The sequence below is a fragment of the Bubalus kerabau genome, chromosome 8 (assembly GCF_029407905.1).
Source record: "Bubalus kerabau isolate K-KA32 ecotype Philippines breed swamp buffalo chromosome 8, PCC_UOA_SB_1v2, whole genome shotgun sequence".
Taxonomy (NCBI): domain Eukaryota; kingdom Metazoa; phylum Chordata; class Mammalia; order Artiodactyla; family Bovidae; genus Bubalus; species Bubalus kerabau.
Window position 1 is genome coordinate 56,625,094 of NC_073631.1, and position 24,274 is coordinate 56,649,367.

Here is a 24,274-nt window from a genome sequence, read left to right on the forward strand (position 1 = left end):
TCAGTTTCTGAAACTTTTACTGTCTAAAATGTTTAAAAATTTATGGAAGTTCATACAAATGCAATCCAAGGATAGTAATTAAAGTGTAAAAATCCATGAATCCTTTGTGAATTGAGAGAATTCAACATCAGCCTCATATAAAGTCCTTTGTTACATTACTCAGGGTAACTTTCAACCAATGGATTTTTTTTAACCTTACTAAAAATTCTGAGTTCTTATTTCTGTGACTTTTCAAATGTGATATATTTTGTGTTGCTTTATTATTAATGCTATTGTTTCAAAATGAGGTGCAGACTCCCGATCTCAGCACATACCTTGGTGAATATACTTTTGCTTTGGGGCAAATACAACTTAATATTCATAACACTTGGAATGCAGAAGCAGAGTGTGAAGAGAATCATTGCTATTCACAAGCTTTAGATACTGGGGCTAAATAGCTGATGTGAACAACTTATCAGGGGATTGGCATCATTATTTAAGGATCATGTAAAAGCCAAGATCACCCTGAGTTTCAAAAATCCAGGGGAAGGAAACCTCTCCTACTGGTTGATGTTTCAATCAAATATGGCTGAGAAAATAATGCCCTGTGTCAAGAGATCTCAATGGGCTAGTTTTGAGAAAAACAATGAAGCAGAGACAGAGTAGTAAAATAAAAATACATTCCAGTGGAAAAGACCCTGATGCTGGGGAAGATTGAAGACAGGAAGAGAAAGGGGTGAGAGAGGATGAGATGGTTGGATGGCGTCATTGACTCAATGTACATGAGTTTGAGCAAACTCTAGGAGATAGTGAAGGATGGGGAAGCCTGGCATGTTGCAGTCCATGGGGTCTCAAAGAGTCAGACACAACCGAGCAACTGAACAAAAACAACAGTGATGACATTTAAAATCTGAAAATCAATTAAGGCAATTTTGACATGATGTAAAATTAAGCAATTTTAGGAGTTCAGATGAGACCCAAGTAAGTGAGGTGCCTGTGTGTATAAACACTTCAGAGTTTTACTGTTCTCTATCCACAACATTCACCAAAATTATTCAAGACACCAAGGGATTCCAAAGTTATTTTGTACTATTTAATAATGTTACTATTATATAGTATGCATTGCAGTGTATAGCATGAATGAGAACTGAAAATAATTTTTAGAATTTCTGGAATATGAGCAACATTTTTTTTTTCTGGAAAAGCTTAAAGTTAGATCTTTAGAGTAAGAATATTTCATTGCAAATCAAAAAATATCAAAGGATATCATACATGTATATTTCTGTCTCTGTTTATCTGTTTTTGTATTTCTGTTAGTATTGCACCCTATAGCCATGTGCCATTTTACAGACTTGTTCAATAAATAAGACTTTACTCTTTATAAATTCATATATTGGTAATGGAACAAAAAATCATATTGCTTATGATGGAAAATTGAATTCCTAAATACTGAAATGGAATACTGAAGTATAATAGAGTACTGAAATGGGTTTACCAGATTTAGGGAAAATAATATCTTTATGATTCCTAAGATTATTCTCTAATACTGTACTTACCATCCTAGTTTGGAAAAATTTGGACTAAAAGTGAATAGACAGACTTAAAACCAGTATATCTAAATTAGTGTCACTAAAGTAATCAACAAAAGCACAACAAAAGACTTCAGAGTATAAGTCAAGCAAAATAAGGAAGAAATGAATTGCACACCTAAAAGCTATTTAGGAAAATATTCAGCAAAAATCTATACAAGAATATTCCTGATGAAGTTTTAAATTTTGGTGGGAAAGAAAGTGTAACTAGATTATTGCATAAAATCAAGTTGTCAAATATTAGGGCAATAGGAAGATATTTTGTGAATAAAAATTGCCAACAAAGAAAAAACATTCGGAGAATATACAAGTCATGAACCTCTTTTAAAAAGAAGTATTAAACATTAAAACAGATGTTAAAAATACAGCCATCAGTGCTTTATTGGAGATGCTGAGGTAAAAGAAGAAAGGCATCTGTCAGTGTCCAAAGATAGTGAAGTAGTAACTACAAAGCAGTGAGGGTTAAAAAAAAAAAGCATGAGCCAAAAATGTGTCTTCATCCAGCTATCAAGGACACAGAATTTGATGGAGGCAATGCACCAGGCAGGAACTTTCTAGAAGAAAATAAAACCAAGCAAGCAAAATAAAAAACTAGTTACTAAAATCCTGTTACAAGGGGTGAATATTTTTTTCAGTTCCATACAAAGAAACAATGCAACTGACAATAGAAAAAGAACTGTTGGTGAGTTTTAATGCACTTAAATATAAAATGAGAGTTTAAAACATACAAACCAGGAAGAGAAAAATCATATTATTAACTTGGATAATGTATATAACAAGATGGTTTACAAAATTTGAGAAGAACTGATGTTCCAGAAAACAGCTCTTTGACTAGGTTCACTTCCTACACCTCCGATTTTTTTTGTTGTTAATATATATTTATAGAAGTCATCAGTGCTCTCTTTTAAAGATAGGAAGCTCCAGCTGTTTGGATCAGGAGAGGAAATGTGGGAGCATGTTTGAATGTTTATTTTTCATGATCCTACAGAACACACTCCATAATATTTAAAAAATTGGAGCATAGTTTGAAATTTTACTCCATATTCAATGTTTTTCATCATATTTGTCTTAATAAGATAGATCATATGAGAAATTATATCACTGGTTATGATAAATAGTTATTTTAAAACTAGCATAGTTTTGTTATAAAATAATTTATCCATCCTTCTACATGTAAGTGTGCCACATTAAACAATATTCAATTTCATTAACAGTGATTCCTTCAGATGGTTAGATTTCAATTGATCGTTAAATATTTTCTTTATTTTCTATTTTGAGTGAATAATTTATAGTTAAAATATGTCACTTTTTTATTAAGACTTTAAGGTACAGAAATTTCCCATAGGTCCTCTGCTTCCATACTTCATAGTCTTCCCCATTATCAGTATCACTCCCCACAGTGGAACATTTATTACAACTGATGAACTTACATTGACATATCAGAATCATTCAAAGCCCATAGTTTACATTACAATTCACTCTTGGTGCTGTACATTCTATAGGTTTGGACAACTCTATAATAGCATGTATTCATCATTATGATATCAGGCAGAGTATTTTCACTGCCTTAAAAATCCTCTGTGCTCATCTGTTTGTCCCTCTCCCCCAACCCTGAACAAGCACTGATCTTTTTATGATCCTCTTAGTTTTACCCTTTCTGGAATGTGATATAATTGAAGTCATATAGATGCAGCCTTTTCTGATTGGCTTCTTTCACTTAGTAAAATGCCTTTAGGTTCCCTTATGTCTTTTCATGGCTTGACGCCTTGTTACTTTTTAGTGCTGAATACTTTTCCATTGTCTGGATCTACCCATTTACTTATCTATTCTCCTATTAAAGGACATTTTCATTGCTTCTGAGTTTTGGCAATTAAAAATAAAGCTGCTGTAAACATCCATGCTCAGGTTTTTGTGTGGTCATGTTTTCAACTCCTTTGGGTAAGCATCAAGGAGTATGACGGTTAGATCATAAGGTGAAAGTGTATTAGTTTTGCAATAAACTGCCAAGCTGTCTTCCAAAGTGACACTATTTTGCACCCCCATCAGCAATAAATGAGAATTCCCTTCGTTCCACATTGTCACCCAATATAGGAATGTCAGTGTTCTGAATTTTGGTCTTTCTAATGAGGCTGTAGGGGTACAACAACAATTGTTGTTGTTTTGGGCCATGCCATGCTGATAAGCTGTTTTAATTATCATTTGATAAACACATTCCTCTCTTGAAATTTTTTCTTTGATTCACGTGTTATTTTGAGATGTGTCATTTAATTGTCACATATTTGGGGATTTTCTAGCTATTTTTCTGTTATTATTTTATACATTAATTCTGTTATAATCTGAGAGCATATAGTGTTTGATTTCTATTTATTTAAATTTGCTAAAGTGTGTTTTATGCCCAAGGATGTAGTCTATCTTGGTTAATGTTCCCTTGAGGAAAATCTGTTTTATTCCATTATTGAATGAAGTAGTCTATTGCTGTTCAGTTACTCAGTCATCTCTGACTCTTTGGGACCCCATGGACTGCAGCATGCCAGGCTTCCCTGTCCTTCACTAACTCCCAGAGCTTGCTCAAACTCATGTCCATCGAGTTGGTGATGCCATCCAACCATCTCATCCTCTGTCATGCCCTTCTTTTCCTGTCTTCAATCTTTCCTGGTATCAGGATCTTTCCTAATGACTCGATTCTTCGCATCAGGTGGCCAAAGTATTGGAACTTCAGCTTCAGCATAAGTCCTTCCAATGAATATTCTGGATTGATTTCTTTTAGGATTAACTAGTTTGATCTCCTTGCAGTCCAAGGGAGTCTCGAGTCTTCTCCAATACCACAGTTCAAAAGCATCAATTCTTCAGCACTCAGCCTTTCTTTTTTATACAACTTTTACATCCATACATGACACTGGAAAAACCATAGTTTTGACCATATGGACCTTTGTTGGCAAAGTAATAGTAATGTTTCTGCTTTTTAATATGCTGTCTAGGTTGGTCATTCAGATTCAGATTCAGATCAGTCGCTCCGTCGTGTCTGACTCTTTGCGACCCCGTGAATCGCAGCACGCCAGGCCTCCCTGTCCATCACCAACTCCCGGAGTTCACTGAGACTCACATCCATCGAGTCAGTGATGCCATCCAGCCATCTCATCCTCTGTCGTCCCCTTCTCCTCTTGCCCCCAATCCCTCCCAGCATCAGAGTCTTTTCCAATGAGTCAACTCTTTGCATGAGGTGGCCAAAGTACTGGAATTTCAGCTTTAGCATCATCCCTTCCAAAGAAATCCCAGGGCTGATCTCCTTCAGAATGGACTGGTTGGATCTCCTAGCAGTCCAAGGGACTCTCAAGAGTCTTCTCCAACACCACAGTTCAAAAGCATCAATTCTTCGGCGCTCAGCCTTCTTCACAGTCCAACTCTCACATCCATACATGGGCTTCCCTAATAGCTCAATAGGTAAAGAATCCACCTGCAATGCAGGAGACCCCAGTTTGATTCCTGGGTGGGAAGATCTGCTGGAGAAGGGATAGGCTACCCACTCCGGTATTCTTGGGCTTCCCTTGTGGCTCAGCTGGTAAAGAATCCACCTGTAATGCAGGAGACCTAGGTTCAATCCCTAGGATGGGATGACCCCCTGGAGAAGGGAAAGGCTACCCACTCCAGTATTCTGTCCTGAAATAGCTTAGCTGGAATTCCATCACCTCCACTAGCTTTGTTCATAGTGATGCTTCCTAAGGTCCATATAACTTCACATTCAGGATGTCTTGTACTAGGTGAGTGATCACACTATCATGGTTATCTGGGTCATTAAGATCTCTTTTGTATAGTTCTTCTGTATATTCTTGCAACCTCTTGTTAATATCTTCTGCTTCTGTTAGTTTCATCCCATTTCAGTCCTTTATTGTCCCCATCTTGCATGAAATGTTCCCTTGGTATTTATAATTTTTCTTAAAGAGATCTCTAGTCTTTCCCTTTCTACTGTTTTCCTCTATTTCTTTCCATTGATTACTGAGGAAGGCTTTCTTATCTCTCCCTGCTATTCTTTGGAACTCTGCATTCAGAGGGGTATATCTTTCCTTTTCTCCTTTCTCTCTCACTTCTCTTCTTTTCTCAGCTATTGGTAAGGCCTCTTCAGACAACCATTTTGCCTTTTTGCATTTCTTTTTCTTGAGGATGATTTTGATCACTGCCTCCTATACAATGTTACGAGCCTCTGTCCATAGTTCTTTAGGCACTCTATCATATCTAATCCCTTGAATCTATTTGTCACTTCCACTAAGTAATCTATCTATAGAGTATTGACTATAATATAAATTATATCCAGTTGATTGTTGATCTTGTATGGGACCAGATGGTTAGTTTTGGCTGGAATTGATTGCATGCCTTCTTCCACATGTGTGCATGCATGCTCAGTCATGTCCCACTCTGCAACACCATGGACTGTAGCCCACCAGGCTCCTCTGAAATGGAATTTTCCAGGCACAAATACTAGGATGGGTTGTCATTTCCTACTCCAGGAACCTGAGTCTTTTGTGTCTCCTGCATTGGCAGGTGGATTCTCCACCACTGACACCAGCTGTATTACATGTAAGGCTAAATAAAGTTGGCTTGAATTAGGTATTCCTTTTCTGTGGGTCACTTATGCCCTGATAATACCCCCAACAAGTTGGATTCCAGGTAATTAGTTTCTCCTGAGGGGAAGCTTTAGTAAGGAGGCCTGGGTCCTCTAGTGTATTTCAGAATGGTTCCTTTCCTTCTCCCCATGCTGGACGCTGGAGACAAGTTTTTTCCAATGTAAAACCCTGGGCAAGCTCCCGGAGATAAATCTTATAATATTGTGAACCTCCCTCTCCATGACTGGGTCCCCAAGAAGTTGTTTAACTGTCAGAGTTGTCCACACTGAGCCTTCAGCAATTTGTCAATTACATTTCAGGTTTTCCTGCCCTCGGACTAGTTCCTGCAGTGAAGTCTGCTCGTGAGTCTCTGCTCTGGTAAGTCCTCACTCTGTTTTTTCTCTTATCTGTCTCTGCAATTTGGGGAGCACCTGTTTGCCCTGTGTCCTCCTGTCTCTTAAGAACCCAAGAAGAGTTGCTCACTCTTCAGTCTGTTCAGCTTTTCACTTGTTGTTAGGATGGACTGGCAACTTATAAGTGCCTTACATGAAAACATGGAAATCGGTATGTATTATTTTTTAAATAATTTTGGAACAAGAAATGTAAAAATAGTTCTTTAGGCACTCTATCATATCTAATCCCTTGAATCTATTTGTCACTTCCACTAAGTAATCTATCTATAGAGTATTGACTATAATATAAATTATATCCAGTTGATTGTTGATCTTGTATGGGACCAGATGGTTAGTTTTGGCTGGAATTGATTGCATGCCTTCTTCCACATGTGTGCATGCATGCTCAGTCATGTCCCACTCTGCAACACCATGGACTGTAGCCCACCAGGCTCCTCTGAAATGGAATTTTCCAGGCACAAATACTAGGATGGGTTGTCATTTCCTACTTAAATTTAAAGTTTAAAATGTAACATTATGAGAGAATAACATGACTGATAGGACTGTGTAAGGAGATAATTTTAATGTATAAAATGATTTTCCTCAAAAATTGTGGAAATCATATTATTTCTTCATAAAACCTCTCTGAGGCTTTTTTTGGTTTCTTACATGTTGCAACTTATGTATAAGGTTTCAACATCTTAACCAAGAATAATGTTTTATATTTGAGCCAGTGATATTATACTTAAAATTCTTTCATACTTTAATTTCATTTGCCTGATACCACATTCTTATTTATTAATAAATTCATTGAATATTATTATTTTAATTTCACATTGCTTCTTATGACCTGAAATTTCTTTATTTTTAAGCCAACTATTTGGAAAATTAACAGATGACATGTTTCCAACTAAAAAACAAAATCTTCTTTTTTCCCCTTTACTTTTAAGAAAGACCCACCCATAGTGAAAATGCTCTTAGCGAGTAAGCTATGCTTTGCAGCTAGCCTTCAATTCCTTATCATTGTTTTGCCTTATGTCAAGTTCTTAAGCATTTCTCAAGCCAGTCCTCAGTCTACCGCATACCAGTTACCATGTGGAGAAGAGCAGTTAGACAATGAGTGTAAGTTGCCATCTGTACATGACACATAAACTATGCTAAACAAGATCATGAACTGTGGGTGCAAACTGGCTGAGTTTGAATCCTGGCTCTATTACCATGATCACACTTGGTTATGTGACTTAAGCTAAGTAACCTCTCTTCACCTCCATTTTAATTTCTGTAATGAAAATAATAGCAATCCCTACTTTATAAGGTTGTGAGGACTAAAGAAGCTAAAAATAAGTCAAACACTGAGGTATCACCCTGTACATAGTGAGCATGCTGTGTTAATTTTTATCTTTATTATGGTAACAACTGCCACAATATAACTTACTCTTCCAAAAATTAAGAGCATATGTGAAATATGTGATTTTTAGAAATGCCATGTGTTAATTTTAAAATTACTTAGAGACTCAAAACAAACTTTAAAACTATAGAATATAATTTAATCAGCTAACCAGGCAGTTTGAATTGCCCAAGGCAATCTCAGCTTGTTTGTTGTCTTGGCATACTGTTTTAAAAATTGAGGTATAATTGGAACATAGCATCGTGTGAGTTTTAAGTGTACAACATGCTGATTTGATGCTTTGTATATTGCAATGTGATGACCACATCACTTTAGCAAGCACCTCTATCATGTCACACAAAATTATCATTTATGTTTTGTGGTGGGAACAACTACGATCTAGTCTCTTGGCAACTTTGAAGTTTATGATGCAGTGTTGTTCACTCTGATCACTATGCTCTCTGTGTATGTCCAAAACTTATGTACTGGTTGCAAGTTTATCCCCTTAAACAACATATCCCCAATTCCTTCACCCCCAAGGCCTTGGAAACAAATATTCTAAGCCAGTTATCATGAATTTGACTTTTTAGATTCCATATATAAGTGATACCATGCAGTATTTCACTTCTCTCACTTAGCCTAACATCCTCAAGTTCCGTTCATGTTGTCACAAATGGCAGGATTTCCTTTGTTGTGACTATTATTCTGTTATATATATACAGTATGTCTTCCTTGTCCATTTATCTGTCAATAGAAACTCAAGTCTTTCACTATCTTGGCTGTTGTGAATAACAGGCAAGTGAATTTGTAGTGAATAAGATACAGTGAACATGGAAGTGCAGATGTCTTTTTGATATCCTGTTTTCATTTCCTTTGGAGACATGCCAAGAAGTGGAGCTCCTGGATCACATGGCAGTTCTACTTTTAATTTTTTTGAGGTGCCTCCATAATGGTTTCCATGGTGGCTATACCAGTTTACATCCCAAACACCAGTGCACAGGTATTTCCTTTTTCCCTCATCTCCCCAAATATTTCTCTTGTCTTCCTGATGATAGCCATTTTAACAGATGTGAGGTGATATCTCATTGTGGTTTTGATTTGCATTTCCCTGATGATTAGAGATGAATACCCTTTCAAGTACCTATTGGCTATTTGAATGTCTTCTTGGGGAAAATGTCTATTCACTTATTCTGTATCCTGACATAATTTAAGTAGCTTATCTTTCACTCTCAAAAGTAATTCAGTTTGGATGATAAATGTTATGAATACTCTTTAATTAAGAGAACAGAACTGTGTAACTTGGAAAGACAGGTTAAAGTTAGAACTTAGACCTATTTTTTAATTTAATGTTACCTGATAAATCAAAATAAAATGTTTTGTTTAGACTTATAAAACATCTGTTGGCAATTAGTGATTCATTCCTTAGTTCATTTTAAAAATATTATGTAGTGCCTATTTTGAGGGTAAAACGTTGAGCACAACAGAAAAGCTCCCTTCCCAAGGAGTTTACCTTTTTGTGGAGAACATAGATAATTAACAAGTAAACAAGTATGTATCTAGAATAATGATACAGAGTAGGCATGGATAAATACTTAATTCTTTAAAACATTTTTATTTTATATTGGAGTATAGTTGATTTACAATGTTATGTAAGTTTCAGGTGTACAGCAAAGTGATTTGTAACAGTTGTACACATACATGTATCTATTCTTTTTCAGATTCTTTTCCCATATAGGTTATTACATAGTATTGAGTAGAGTTCCCTGTGCTATACAGTAGGTCCTTGTTGGTTATCTATGTTACATGTAGTAGTGTGTTAATTATCTATTTTACATATAGTGGTGTGTATATGTTAATCCCAACATCCTAATTTATCCCTCCCCTTGACTTTCACCCTTTCATAACCATAAGTTCCTCCCCTCCCCACGAAGTCTGTAAGTCTGTTTCTGTTTTGTAAATGCATTCATTTTAGATTCCACATATAAGCAATATCATGATATTTGTCTTTTTTGGTCTGACTTACTTCACTTAGTAAAATAATTTCTAGATGAATCCATGTTGCTGCAAATGGCATTATTTCATTCTTTTTGTGGCTGGGTAATATTCCATTGCATGTAAGTACCACATCTTCTTCACCCATTCATCTGTCAGTGGACATTTAGGTTGCTTCCATGTCTTGACTACTGTAAATAATGCTGCAATGAACATTTGGGTGCATGCATCTTTTCAAAGTATGACTTTCTCTGGATATATGCCCAAGAGTAGAACTGCTGGATCATGTGGTAGTTTTGTTTTTAGTTTTTTAAGTTACCCTCATACTGTTCTCCGTAGTGGTTGTACCAATTTACATTCCCAACAGTATAGGGTTCCCTTTTCTTTTCACCCCCTCCAGCACTTATTGTTTGTAGATTTTTTGATGATGGCCATTCTGATTCTGAGTGATATGAAGAGATACCTCACTGTAGTTTCGATTTTTGTTTCTCTGATAATTAGTGATGTTGAGCATCTTTTCATGTGAGTATATATACATATACTCAATATACATGAGTTTATTGTATAAATATACATGAGTATAATATACAAGAGTTTGTATATTTTATAAATTAATCCCTTGTCAGTCACACTGTTTGCAAATATTTTCTCCCATTCTGCGGGTTGTCTTTTTGTTTTGTCTATGGCTCCCTTTCTATGGCCATAGAAAACTTTTAAGTTTAACTAGGTACCATTTGTTTTCTGTTTGTTTTTGTGTTTATTAAGGATAAAGGATAAATCTAGGAAGTGGGTTGAAAAGATCTTGCAGCAATTTATGTCAGAGTGTTCTCTGCTTATGCTTTCTTCTAAGAGTGTTCACAGTGTCCAGTCATATTTAGGCGTCTCCTCCATTTTGAGTTTATTTTTGTGTATGGTGCTAGAATGTTCTAACTTCATTCTTTACACATGTCACTCCTGCCACCGCCACAGTTGCTGCCACTCCTCCTCATGCATGGCCAAGCCGGAAGTTTCCATGTGGCCCCTAATTCTATTTTTAAATAAACAGGATAAGGTTGATTCTGATAAATACTCAGAAGAAAAGTAAATTATAGGAGAGAATATCTAGATGTTATTCAAAGAGCTGCTGCTGCTGCTGCTAAGTTGCTTCAGTTGTGTCCAACTCTGTGCGACCCTTTAAGTGGCCACCCACCAGGCTCCCCCGTCCCTGGGATTCTCCAGGGAAGAACACTGGAGCAGGTTGCCATTTCCTTCTCCAGGGCATGAAAGTGAAAAGTGAAAGTGAAGTCATTCAGTTGTGTCTGACTCTTCGCGACCCCATGGACTACAGCCTACCAGGCTCCTCCGTCCATGGGATTTTCTAGGCACGAGTACTGGAGTGGGGTGCCATCGCCTTCTCTGATTCAAAGAGCAGGACTGTCCAAAAATGGCTTGATGTTCATTCTAGATTGCCTGAATGTGGGCAAGATAGTTACGACCAGCCCCATCCCACCCCTTGGCTCTTCTTCCAATGGAGGGCCTGCTTCTGAGCTCAGCGTCACAAAAAAACAGTCTTTGCCACTTGGGTCCCAGAGTCTCCATGGGCTATTCACTGAAGTTCATAGACATTTCCCACTTTTATAACTTTGGCCCCTCAAATCCATATTCCTTGGTGTCCAGGCAGTCTGATGTCCTTCATTAATAAGGTCACTCTAGTGTCTGACTATTTAAAGGGAGAGAAGTGAGGGAACAAGATTTCTCCATTGGAATATAGACCCAAATTACATACATGGCATTGCTTTTTGGTCTAGCTCTTGTTCTTTCTCTGTCTCCCTCTCTCTTCATCTTTCTCTCTCTGTAGTTAAAGTATCAGATGTATCCTTGCCTTTTCTCTTGATGAAACTGACTTCAAATCTTTTGTATTTTATTTGAAAGCTAATAGGAAATCATTAACGAATTTAAAGTCAGGAAATAACATGATCTGATTTGACGTAAAATTATTCTGATGGTTATGTAAATAACGGTTTGAAGAGGAACAAGAATGAATGCAGAAAGGTCAGTTAGGAAGTTACTCCCTTTGTCTAAAAGAGATGGTATGGCTTGGAAGGGATGATGGTGGCAGAAATTGGAAGAAATGGAACATATATATTGGCAAGATGACATATATTTGGCAAGACTTGTAGAAGAATCATATGTCAGAGGTGAAAAGAGGGGAAGAGTCAAAAATAACTTGAGTGTTTTTTTGTTTTGTTTTGTTTTGTTTTTGCCTTCTTTGAGCCTGTGGATGGTGGTTTATCCCTTTCAGGAAGATCTTAATCTGGCGGGGAGTATGGTCACTACACCTTACTCTAGTTCACCATTCAGCACTAGTAATCATCCCATAAAACATTCAGGGAAAGCTTTCTTTGTAGCTTTGGCGTTAAGGAAATTGATTCATTTTAGAGAATTTGAAGTGTGGGTACCTGGTCCTCAGATTGGGATCACACAGTGCCTACCTGGTCATTAGAATTCACCTTTTCAATGGAGACTCAGAGGTGACTTCCAAAGAAGGGACATGGGTTTTAATCAGGGTTTCTATTTATTTCAATATTCCTTTAGTCCCTATTTATTTAATTTTAGCTTTTTAAAGTTAAATTTCTACAACACTAAGCCTAATTTTTAATGCTTTTTTTTGTTGTTCTTTAAGTTCAGGTATTTATCCTACAATTCATATGCAATCTAAAGTGACTCAGCTATGGGAAAAAAAAAAAAAAAAAGGCTCTGAATGGAAGAGACACTTGGGTCTCAACTTTTTGAGAGTTTACCTTATTTAAAGCAACTAGAGTTGACCCTTGAACACTGCAGGGGTTAAAGCACCATTTGTACAGTTGAAAATCCACATATAACTTTCCAGTTGGCCCTCTGCATCCATGGTTTGACATCTATAGATCCAACCAACCATGCTTATGTAGTACCGTTGTCATTGTTCAGTCACTCAGGCATGTCCAGCTCTTTGTGACCCCATGAACTGCAGCATGACAGGCTTCCCTGTACTTCACCATCTCCTGTAGCTTGTGCAAACTCATGTCCATTGGGTCAGTGATGCCATCCAACCATCTCATCTTCTGTCATTCCCTTCTGTCTTCAGTCTTTCCCAGCATCAGGGTCTTTTCTAATGAATCGACTCTTTGCATCAGGAGATCAAAGTATAACCCACACATAAGTAGCTGGGCACAGTTCAAACCTGTGTTATTCAAGGGTCATTTGTACTTATATATATATATATATATATAATTTCCTAAAGAAAATTTAGCATGATAATTACCTAGATTTAAGATTATACGCTTAAAAATATAGGTACTAGGAAACAGAATAATTTTAAAACTTTAAAATATGATAAAATATTGACAAAAACATGCTGAAGTACCCAAAGAGGAAAAGAGAAAATTAACATGGTTAATGAAATTCTATAATTTTTCACCAAATTTTTCTTTACATTGCACCAAATTTGGTAGTATTAAATATGACATTTCAGCTATCATTTTTAAGTTTCCTCAAGGATAAGAAAAAATATAGCACTTTTTCTCTTCAGTAGTAGACAATATTGTGTTGTTATGGCAACCAAAGTTGAAAAACATTTTAAGAGAAGGGTGGTTCTTCAGAAGTTACTCTAACTTGGTAATCATGTTTGAACAATGCCTTTTGTTTAAAATGCACTCATTGTTACATGATTATAATTGTCCACAGAATGTTTCAAAAGATTTCTAGAAGAATTACTTCCTCAAAGCCTTTTAAAAATTAAGAGACCAACTATTTATTACTTTTTAAGAAAATTACTTCCACCATTGCACTGGATCTGGTACATTTATGCATATCTAGAAACTTATATTGACAGAAATATGCATCCCTTATAGCTAGACAGGAATCTATAAATTATTTATCAGCTATACATAAGCGTAGTAAGTGGGATCTTACTGTGGAGGGACAGGTATCAGTATTTTAGGTGACTCTTTCTCTGACTGCTTGAAATCACAAATGTATGATACAATTTTGATGTATAAAATTTAATGTTTATGTAATACATTGTTTGTGTGTATACTGTATATGAATATTCATCAGTAAATTCCATTCTATTTCTGAAGGCAATATTCTAGTCATAATTCTTATATTTCTTTAATATATATGAAACATTCAGTTCAGTTCAGTCACTCAGTTGTGACCCCATGAATCGCAACACACCAGGCCTCCCTGTCCATCACCAACTCCCGGAGTTCACTCAAACTCACGTCCATCAAGTCAGTGATGCCATCCAGCCATCTCATCCTCTGTCGTCCCCTTCTCCTCCTGCCCCCAATCCCTCCCAGCATCAGAGTCTTTTCCAATGAGTCAACTCTTCGCATGAGGTGGCCAAAGTACTGGAGTTTCAGCTTTAGCATCATTCCTTCCAAAGAAATCCCAGGGCTATCTTGAGAAAGAAGAATGGAACTGGAGGAATCAACCTGCCTGACTTCAGGCTCTACTACAAAGCCACAGTCATCAAGACAGTATGGTACTGGCACAAAGACAGAAATATAGATCAATGGAACAAAATAGAAAGCCCAGAGATAAATCCACGCACCTATGGACACCTTATCTTTGACAAAGGAGGCAAGAATATACAATGGATTAAAGACAATCTCTTTAACAAGTGGTGCTGGGAAAACTGGCCAACCACTTGTAAAAGAATGAAACTAGAACACTTTCTAACACCATACACAAAAATAAACTCAAAATGGATTAAAGATCTAAACGTAAGACCAGAAACTATAAAACTCCTAGAGGAGAACATAGGCAAAACACTCTCCGACATACATCACAGCAGGATCCTCTATGACCCACCTCCCCGAATATTGGAAATAAAAGCAAAAATAAACAAATGGGACCTAATTAAACTTAAAAGCTTCTGCACAACAAAGGAAACTATTAGCAAGGTGAAAAGACAGCCTTCAGAATGGGAGAAAATAATAGCAAATGAAGCAACTGACAAACAGCTAATCTCAAAAATATACAAGTAACTCCTACAGCTCAGTTCCAGAAAAATAAATGACCCAATCAAAAAATGGGCCGAAGAACTAAGTAGACATTTCTCCAGAGAAGACATACAGATGGCTAACAAACACATGAAAAGATGCTCAACATCACTCATTATCAGAGAAATGCAAATCAAAACCACTATGAGGTACCATTTCACGCCAGTCAGAATGGCTGCGATCCAAAAGTCTACAAGCAATAAATGCTGGAGAGGGTGTGGAGAAAACGGAACCCTCTTACACTGTTGGTGGGAATGCAAACTAGTACAGCCACTATGGAGAACAATGTGGAGATTCCTTAAAAAACTGGAAATAGAACTGCCTTATGATCCAGCAATCCCACTGCTGGGCATACACACTGAGGAAAGCGGAAGGGAAAGAGACACATGTACCCCAGTGTTCATCGCAGCACTGTTTATAATAGCCAGGACATGGAAGCAACCTAGATGTCCATCAACAGATGAATGGATAAGAAAGCTGTGGTACATATACACAATGGAGTATTACTCAGCCATTAAAACGAATACATTGGAATCAGTTTTCTAATGAGGTGGATGAAACTGGAGCCTATTATACAGAGTGAAGTAAGCCAGAAAGAAAAACACCAATACAGTACACTAACGCATATATATGGAATTTAGAAAGATGGTAACAATAACCCTGTATACGAGACAGCAAAAGAGACACTGATGTATAGAACAGTCTTATGGACTCTGTGAGAGAGGGAGAGGGTGGGAAGATTTGGGAGAATGGCATTGAAACATGTATAATATCATGTATGAAACGAGTTGCCAGTCCAAGTTCAATGCACAAAACTGGATGCTTGGGGCCGGTGCACTGGGACGACCCAGAGGGATGGTATGGGGAGGGAGGAGGGAGGAGGGTTCAGGATGGGGAACACATGTATACCTGTGGCGGATTCATTTCGATATTTGGCAAAACCAATACAATATTGTAAAGTTTAAAAATAAAATAAAATTTTGAACTGCGGTGCTAAAAAAAAAAAGAAAAAAGAATTTATATGACCTAAAAAAAAAGAGAGAGAAAAAAAAAGAAAAGAAATCCCAGGGCTGATCTCCTTCAGAATGGACTGGTTGGATCTCCTTGCAGTCCAAGGGTCTTCTCCAACAGCATAGTTCAAAAGCATCAATTCTTTGGTGCTCAGCTTTCTTTATAGTCCAACTCTCACATCCATATATGACCACTGGAAAAACCATAGCCTTCACTAGACGGACCTTTATTGGCAAAATAATGTCTCTGCTTTTGAATATGCTATCTAGGTTGGCCGTAACTTTTCTTCCAAGGAGTAAGTGTCTTTTAATTTCATGGCTGCAGTCACCATCTGCAGTGATTTTGGAGTCCAAAAAAATAAAGTATGACACTGTTTCCACTGTTTCCCCATCTATTTCCCATGAAGTGATGGGATCAGATGCCATGATCTTCGTTTTCTGAATGTTGAGTTTTAAGCCAACTTTTTCACTCTCCTCTTTCACCTTCATCAAGAGGCTTTTGAGTTCCTCTTCACTTTCTGCCATAAGGGTGGTGTCATGTGCATATCTGAGGTTATTGATATTTCTCCCGGCAATCTTGATTCCAGCTTGTGCTTCTTCCAGCCCAGCATTTCAACTACAAAATAGTCAATATTACTGTATTACTTAGAATCTCGATAGAAATATTTATACGTATTGATCATTTTAGTAGCAAAATACAACTGAAAGACATCAAAGACTAATATAGTAAGTAGTTCTCAGCTATGTGGATGAATCTTTTCTACGCACAAGTTGCCAATCTACATTCCTGTATATTCTGATTCAGTAGGCTTGAGGTGGGTCTCTGATTATCTATATTTTTAAAGTTTCATAGATGATTTTGGGTGGCATCATTACTCTTTAAGTTCCTTCAAACTAATGTATGAGAAAGGAGGGATCCTTTTAAGATTATGAACATTGCTGAGCCTTCAGAACATGCAAGCACCCTCTCAACATTGTACTAAACCTTTATTATTTATAAATCTATAATTTAATAATAATTAAATAATTTATTGCTTATAATTTCTTGAAATAAACCTGGAAAGGATTCTCTCAGGCACTGTTTTCCACTTGTTAGGATTTCTCAATAATGATTGGCTGGAACAATGCTCTGGGATCAGAGAGCAGATCAGTGGCCGGCCACATGAGGCCTATAGCACTGCTCTTCAGTCTTGCATAGTACATCCTAACTTGCTTTTAACTAAGCTAAATGTTTTCAGGTTTTAAGTTATAGTTAAACCATCCAGTTTCTAGCTTCTCATGGAGAAGCAGATGTTATGGAAGCATCAGATCAGATCGGATCAGATCAGTCGCTCAGTCGTGTCGGACTCTTTGCGACTCCGTGAATCGCAGCACGCCAGGCCTCCCTGTCCATCACCAACTCCCGGAGTTCACTCAGACTGACGTCCATCCAGTCAGTGATGCCATCCAGCCATCTCATCTTCTGTCATCCCCTTCTCTTCCTGCCCCCAATCCCTCCCAGCATCAGAGTCTTTTCCAATGAGTCAACTCTTCGCATGAGGTGGCCAAAGTACTGGAGTTTCAGCTTTAGCATCATTCCTTCCAAAGAAATCCCAGGGCTGATCTCCTTCAGAATGGACTGGTTGGATCTCCTTGCAGTCCAAGGGACTCTCAAGAGTCTTCTCCAACACCACAGTTCAAAAGCATCAATTCTTCGGCGCTCAGCCTTCTTCACAGTCCAACTCTCACATCTATACACGACCACAGGAAAAACCATAGCCTTGACTAGACGAAACTTTGTTGGCAAAGTAATGTCTCTGCTTTTGAATATGCTATCTAGGTTGGTCATAACTTTCCTTCCAAGGAGTAAGCGTCTTTTAATTTCATGGCTGCAGTCACCATCTGTAGTGATTTTGGAGCCCAGAAAAATAAAGTCTGACACCATTTCCACTGTTTCCCCATCTATTTCCCATGAAGTGGTGGCAGCATAGGGCCTGCTTATCCTCAGACTGAACTATGTTCTCCCTTCTGGCGTACCTGGGCTCTGGAGGTTGCTGAGGCCTCCACCTCTCAAACTGTGTGGGCTGGGAGGAACTTGCATACATCCCTGTCTGCCAGGGCAAGCTCTATGGGAATGCGGCCCTTGCAGTTGCACTGGACTTTGCAAATTAGGTAGCCAGATTTGTCCTCGGTCAGATCCATGGTCTACCCATCTCCTGAGCATACGAGTTCTGTACACCAGCACCAGCCTTGCCTTTTTCTGCTAAAGAACTCTTCTGCCTCTTTTAGGATACAGCTCATGTATTTTCCTACCAGAAGTCTTATCAGAACTATCAGAGTAATTTGAATGCCCATCTTCTGGGCTCCCAAAGCACTCTATTTTTGAAATGTAATAAAACAGTATATTGAAAATATTTGTGTATTTTTCCCACAAAAAGTGAAAAAGGGGGCAGTGGTGTTGCATGTGTGAGCTGTGAGTTGGCAGAGGAAAGGTTAGTCACGGTGGTAAGGAGCCCAAAAGAGCAGGGAGGTGTCATCCGGTTATGTGTATATGCACAGAGATGTACAGAGTTCTCACTCTGGGCTATATGATACCTGTGGTATTTTGATGAATATCGCAGCAGTGATAATGGCAAAGTCATTGCCCTCAGGGAATGTGCATGGTAAGATTCCTAACATAATTGGTATTAATAATTATTGAACTGAATTCGTGAAATCAAAAATACAATTTCCGAGGGATTCTAACAGTTAACTGTTCTGTTTTGTTTTGTTTTTCCCTCCTGCAATTTACTTCAGGCTCGGGGTAAAAAACCGTATCAGCTAAAAATTTCCTAACTAAAGATTAAAGGTCAACAAAATATTTGTCAGTAGATGGAATATGAAAATATCATAACCAAAGAGTTAGTGGTTGAAGAATGAGGATAGATTCAGAGTAGAGAAGAAAATAAGATGAGTATGTATATGGCTACAGCTTACTTATATGAATTCTCTCAATATCCCTCAACAATATCAATGACAGCAACAAGAAATAAACATGAGAAGAAAGCTTAACAGTTAAAGGCAGGATATAAGATGAGTCATAGAATGATGAAAGTCTTCAGAGGCTCTCCAGGAAATACATGTTGAGTTCTTCTCAGTTAAGATCACTATGACAGTCAATAGCATTGTTCACTTAGAGAAGAATTATAACAGGAAGCTTATTTTTTGTTTCATTTTGTTTGCAAAGAAATGAGAAGGGGATAAAGGAATGAAAGGGAAATGGGATGAGCAGATTTAAATGTTTAAATAGAGCCAATTTTAATTTTTAGAGTTATCCCTCCATGTGATATCCATGTGATATCAGGGATTAATTAATACTTTATGAGGGGGTGGGGTATGGTCTTTTTTATTTTTTTCAACTCTTGCTAATTTACCAACATTGAACCAGTGGGAGTCACTTGAGAGTGGTCTTAGTTCTCAACTACAGTGTTAGTTTCAGAGATTTTTCTTCCTGGATGCTGACAGACTAGGGGCACATAGTTTGGAGTACTTCATTTTTAGACAAAATATTGCATTTGCAAAGAGATGCTCCAGTTATATCTGTTATTTTTAAACTATGAAATAAGCAAGTGTGAAGCTTACATTTTAGCATGTGTTTTTTTTAAAATAATGCCTACTCAATAGAAGTATAGAAAACAGAAGAAAGCATGGAAAATTAAATGTTTATTAATTGTATTCTGTCCTCCTTTTATAAAACCTACTTGCATTTTGGTTTATGTTTTTCCAAACATTAATGACATAAGTTTTAAAATAGTTCTTCTTGCTAATACATATTCTTCTATTTCAGCAACTTATGATTCATAAAGTTGCATTTTTTAAAAATGTAGAATAATTTACTTAACCATTCTCTTCTTTAGAGCATTAGACTAGTATGAATTAATCATAAGTGTAACTAATTCTGTGATATATATGCATATATATCACATATGCATGTATATCATGTATATATATCCTTCTCTCTGTAATCTTTATGTGCACCTCTGAATATTTTGGGGGATAGATTCAAAGGACTGTAAGTTTCTTCATGTCTTGACCCAGTTTTCTCAGTTGTCCTTCAGAAAAGTGATATCAGTTTATATTCCACACTGAAGAGGAGGACTTACATCTGTATACTCAAACCAGCACTGAAGGGAGTCATTCTTTTTCTTTGGTACTAAACATAAGGGGTTCTTTTTGTTAAAAGAAAGAAGAGTTTTCATGGTTTACATTTGTATTTTAATTATTACTTATTTCATGTAATTACTAATTACTGTGTTCATTTTTTAATTTTCTATTTATACTCATATGTTTTCCATTATAGTGTTTCTTTTTTGTTTTTGTTTTGATTATTGGTCTAATTAAAGTTGTTTTTGCTCCTTGACTTTATCTTGGCAAATTACATTTTTTCTAGGAAAATGTTAATTTTACTGAGGTTTTCAAATTTTTATGCATAACGTTCACTTTTTCAATTCAAAGAGTTTCTTCCAAGTCTATAGTTTTATTTCTCATCTCATTTTGGATTTAGTGCCTTCAGCTAATTTAATATATATTTAATGTGGAGTTCTTTTTGTTTCAAGTGGCAAATTGTTTCAAATTGGCTTAAGCAAAAGTGGCAATAGATTGATTTTCGTTGCTAAAAATTCAGTTATATCTCTGGAGAAGGCAATGGCACCGCACTCCAGTACTCTTGCCTGGAAAATCGCATGGAAGGAGGAGCCTGGTGGGCTGCAGTCCATGGGGTCGCTGAGGGTCGGACATGACTGAGCGACTTCACTTTCACTTTTCACTTTCACGCATTGGAGAAGGAAATGGCAGCCCATTCCAGTGTTCTTGCCTGGAGAATCCCATGGACAGGGAAGCCTGGTGGGCTGCCGTCTATGGGGTCACACAGAGTCGGACATGACTGAAGTGACTTAGCAGTAGCAGTTATATCTCACTTTAGGCATTACTGAATATTGAAGCTCAATACATGTTACCAAAAAACAAGGAAAAGTGTCCTTTCCTATCCACTGCCTCTGTTTGACTAGACTCGAATAGGTTCTTTCTTATGTTAAAATATGGCAGCCAGTATCTCCCAAGAGGGCTTCCCAGGTTGGTGCAGTGGTACAGAATCCACCTGTCAATGAAGGAGATGCAAGGGACATGAGTTAGATCCCTGGGAAGAACCCCCTGGAGTAGGCAATGGCAACTCACTCTAGTATTCTTGCCTGGAAAATTCCATGTACAGAGGAGCCTAGCAGGCTATGGTTCATGGGGTCATAAAGAGTCAGGCATGACTGAGTGAGCATACACAGCACAGTTATATCCATCTCTCAAGAACAGATATTTCCAGCTCCAAATAAAGCATACAACAGCAAGAGCTTTGGCGTTAACAAATATCCTGAGTGCTTCTCTTAGGACTAACATTGGTCTTGTGACTGTAAAATATCCAAGTTACTTTAGGCAATGCTCACTGGCTTGAATCTAAGTTACCTGCTCCTTCTTTAGGGTTGGATAGTAGCTGCTGAAATGCTGGCAGGGGAGGGTATCTCATCAAGTGAAAATCAGGGCTAATGATAGGAGGAGGTAAAAGACAAATAGTCACAATAATACTGTCCCTCTCTGTGTTTTACTTCCCTATAACCTGGATTCATGGTTTGTATGACTGGTTTTTCAAAAAATGAGTGCTTGGATTTACTTGAAAAACTTACCATTTTCTAAAGCATGAATTTCTACCTTGAAAAACTCTTTTTTCAACTGCTCTCTTGAGTTTATTTATTAATTAGTGCCTAACCTCTTGACTTGAATGCTAGAACTTTCTTAATTACTTACGTACAAATTTTTGTGTCAAGGCAAAGCCAATTGGGCAAAAGCATTGAAAGTTGATCAAGAGTACCCTTACAGAATGAGTTCCATCCTATATAAATCTCAGCATCTTACTGACTGAAACTCAGCTTCTGGCTGAACAATTTTCAGTTGTCATATGGCACCATACTACCCATGGCGAGAGGTTTCATCATATTCAAATAGAAGAATGTCAATTCCTAATGAAACATGCACAGGGAAGGGGCATCCTAAGGGAGTCATTTTGGAACTACTCTAAAAGTATTATGATTTATAGTCATGAGTTGAGGGTCTTTTGGTACAACATGAAATAGGTTACAAAGTGAGACTAATGGGTATAATAATCATGTATTAAGTTTCTCCATTGAAATAAGGACAGACCACCATGAGTCTAATGCAAATTATTTATGTAGACATACATTAAGCTATTTAATGTTCAGTTTCTAAGCTAGAGTTCCATACCACTATATCTGCCGTGTTTGTGATGGCACTTATTTAACTTATATTGGCTAACCACTCCCTTACTACTCCTTAGAAAATAATAAATTGCTTAATATTAAGAGTAGCCACCCTTGGCTAGGGTGAGACACAACGCAGCGAAGCAGTTCGTAATTCTTTTGCAGAGGCATTTAATTTAACAATAACGATGCCCTGCGTGTCCAAGACAACCTATTTTTTTTCATGGAAATAACAGCCCAAAAGGTCTTACAGGCATATGTTTTCTAAAGAACCCTGACATATTCCTCACTGAATATTTTTGAGCATTTTCTTTAAATTATGCTCCCACTCATCACCAGATCCTGTTGTATTTCTGTACCCCACAAGCCTTTATAACCACATTTCAATCTTCTGAATAAAATGAATATAATCTTATAGCAGTGTTTGTTAGATATTACGTTTAAGAAGTAAGCCACTTGGGGCACAGCTGGCATTGCCTGAGTAAATGAGGAAGACCCAAGATGAAAAACCTTTCACTTCCCAACACAGCCGGACTAGTGGACAACCAAGGTTAATTTACAAAACAGTATGATAGTTGACCCTGATGTTTCTTCAATGCATTAATCTTGTGTCTAAGTGGCAGGCTATGGAAGGCCTCACCTCATCCACCTTATGAAACACTCTACATAAAACAAGCACAGGGTGAAATTTATAAATTGTGTCCAGATAAAACTTTCTGCAGAGTATATTGGTTATGAATACAGCCAGTAGAGCCAAATGTTTTTCCTATGTTGAAGCCATAAGTGACTCTGTGACCTTGGGTGGTTGCTTCATCTCTCTCTGCCTCAGTTTCCACATCTGTGAAATTGGAATAATAATAAAGCCTACCTCATAATCTTAAGGTTAAATGAGTTAATATATCTAGAGTCTTTATAACAGTGTCTGCTCTAGAGAAAGGGCTGCTCTTTTGCATTTTTTAGTGAGGCTGCAACACATTTCCTCTACCTTCGTCTAATGTTCTGAGCCCCTCTACAGTTATTATATATAATATCTGCATATTTAAAGCAAAGGACTTGAAAGGGCATTCACATTCTGTGACTCGGGCTGCTCCTTAGCTTGTGCAGGAGGGTGCCAGAGATGGGAGCTTCAGGAATTCAGAGATTGCCCTAGTAGTTCACATCTTCTCCAGCCAGGGACCCACTGAAAACAATAGGCAAGAGCCAGGAGAATGCAGTTAAGTCCTGAGGCACTTTCTGCTCCAAGTCAGAAGGTAACACTTGCTCTGTGGTACTCAGAACACTTACTGTGAAGTACTGTCCTCTCCTAATTTCTGAGACCTTAGTCCCCAGATCTCCACTGCCTTATCCTCTCAGCATCCATCCCTGACCCTGCTATCTGGCTTCAGGGTAGCAGAACCAATCAGCCTAAGCTTACTTTGTCTTGCCCCTGACATTTGACAGCATTTCGACTGTGTAGCACTCGTAAGGCATGGAGCATAATCGCAGACATGAAGTTCTTCAGGCAAAACCCTGAGAGCAGGAAGACTGTTAGTCTTCCAAAAACATGCAGAGAGAACGCCTCAGAGAATGCACCTGCTCTCTCTGCCAAAAGCAGAGAGAGAGCTATAAAAAGCCTTTTTAAAACTCAAGTTCAGGCTTAACTTTCAGATTAGAAGCAGAATGGAGGCTGAGGGATTAAGATCTTTGCCCAGTGCCACACAGGTAACAAGTCTTCTCTAAATGCTAGTTGTAGTTTGATGACGATGACGACAATGGTTAAAGTAGACTAGCCACTTACAAGGACATCAAAGCAAAAGAACAAGGACAGAAAAAAATCAGAATTTTTCAAGGGCATCGAAGAAATCAATTCTCCTTAAGAATAGCATCAAAAAAGTTAAAGGGGATGAAACTAGTCAGCAAAATTGCATACATTTTCTTTGATAAAAAGTAAAAATACTCACTGCCTGGGCTTATCCTTAGACTTTCAGATGCATCTGCATCCTCAGCCTCGATAATACGCTTGCTCCTTGACTTGTGGGATTCTTC

The 24,274-nt window shown here is 37.6% G+C and overlaps 1 protein-coding gene across 20 annotated transcripts in view; it reads left to right on the forward strand.

The window, feature by feature from the left end:
• Positions 1-24,274, forward strand: part of LOC129659174 (uncharacterized) — a 480,433-nt gene that overhangs the window by 319,622 nt on the left and 136,537 nt on the right. For 14 of the 20 annotated variants that reach the window (XR_008717844.1, XR_008717829.1, XR_008717832.1 and 11 more), the window contains exon 2: positions 6,487-6,544. Coding sequence is in view for 4 of the 20 variants with exons in the window: in XM_055590323.1 (XP_055446298.1) it covers positions 8,895-8,945 (51 nt within the window). In the remaining 16 variants the exon portion in view is untranslated. Of the gene's footprint in view, positions 1-6,486; positions 6,545-8,824; positions 8,946-24,274 lie in introns of all 20 variants that reach the window. The other 6 variants (XR_008717843.1, XR_008717842.1, XM_055590323.1 and 3 more) reach the window with 1 other exon arrangement.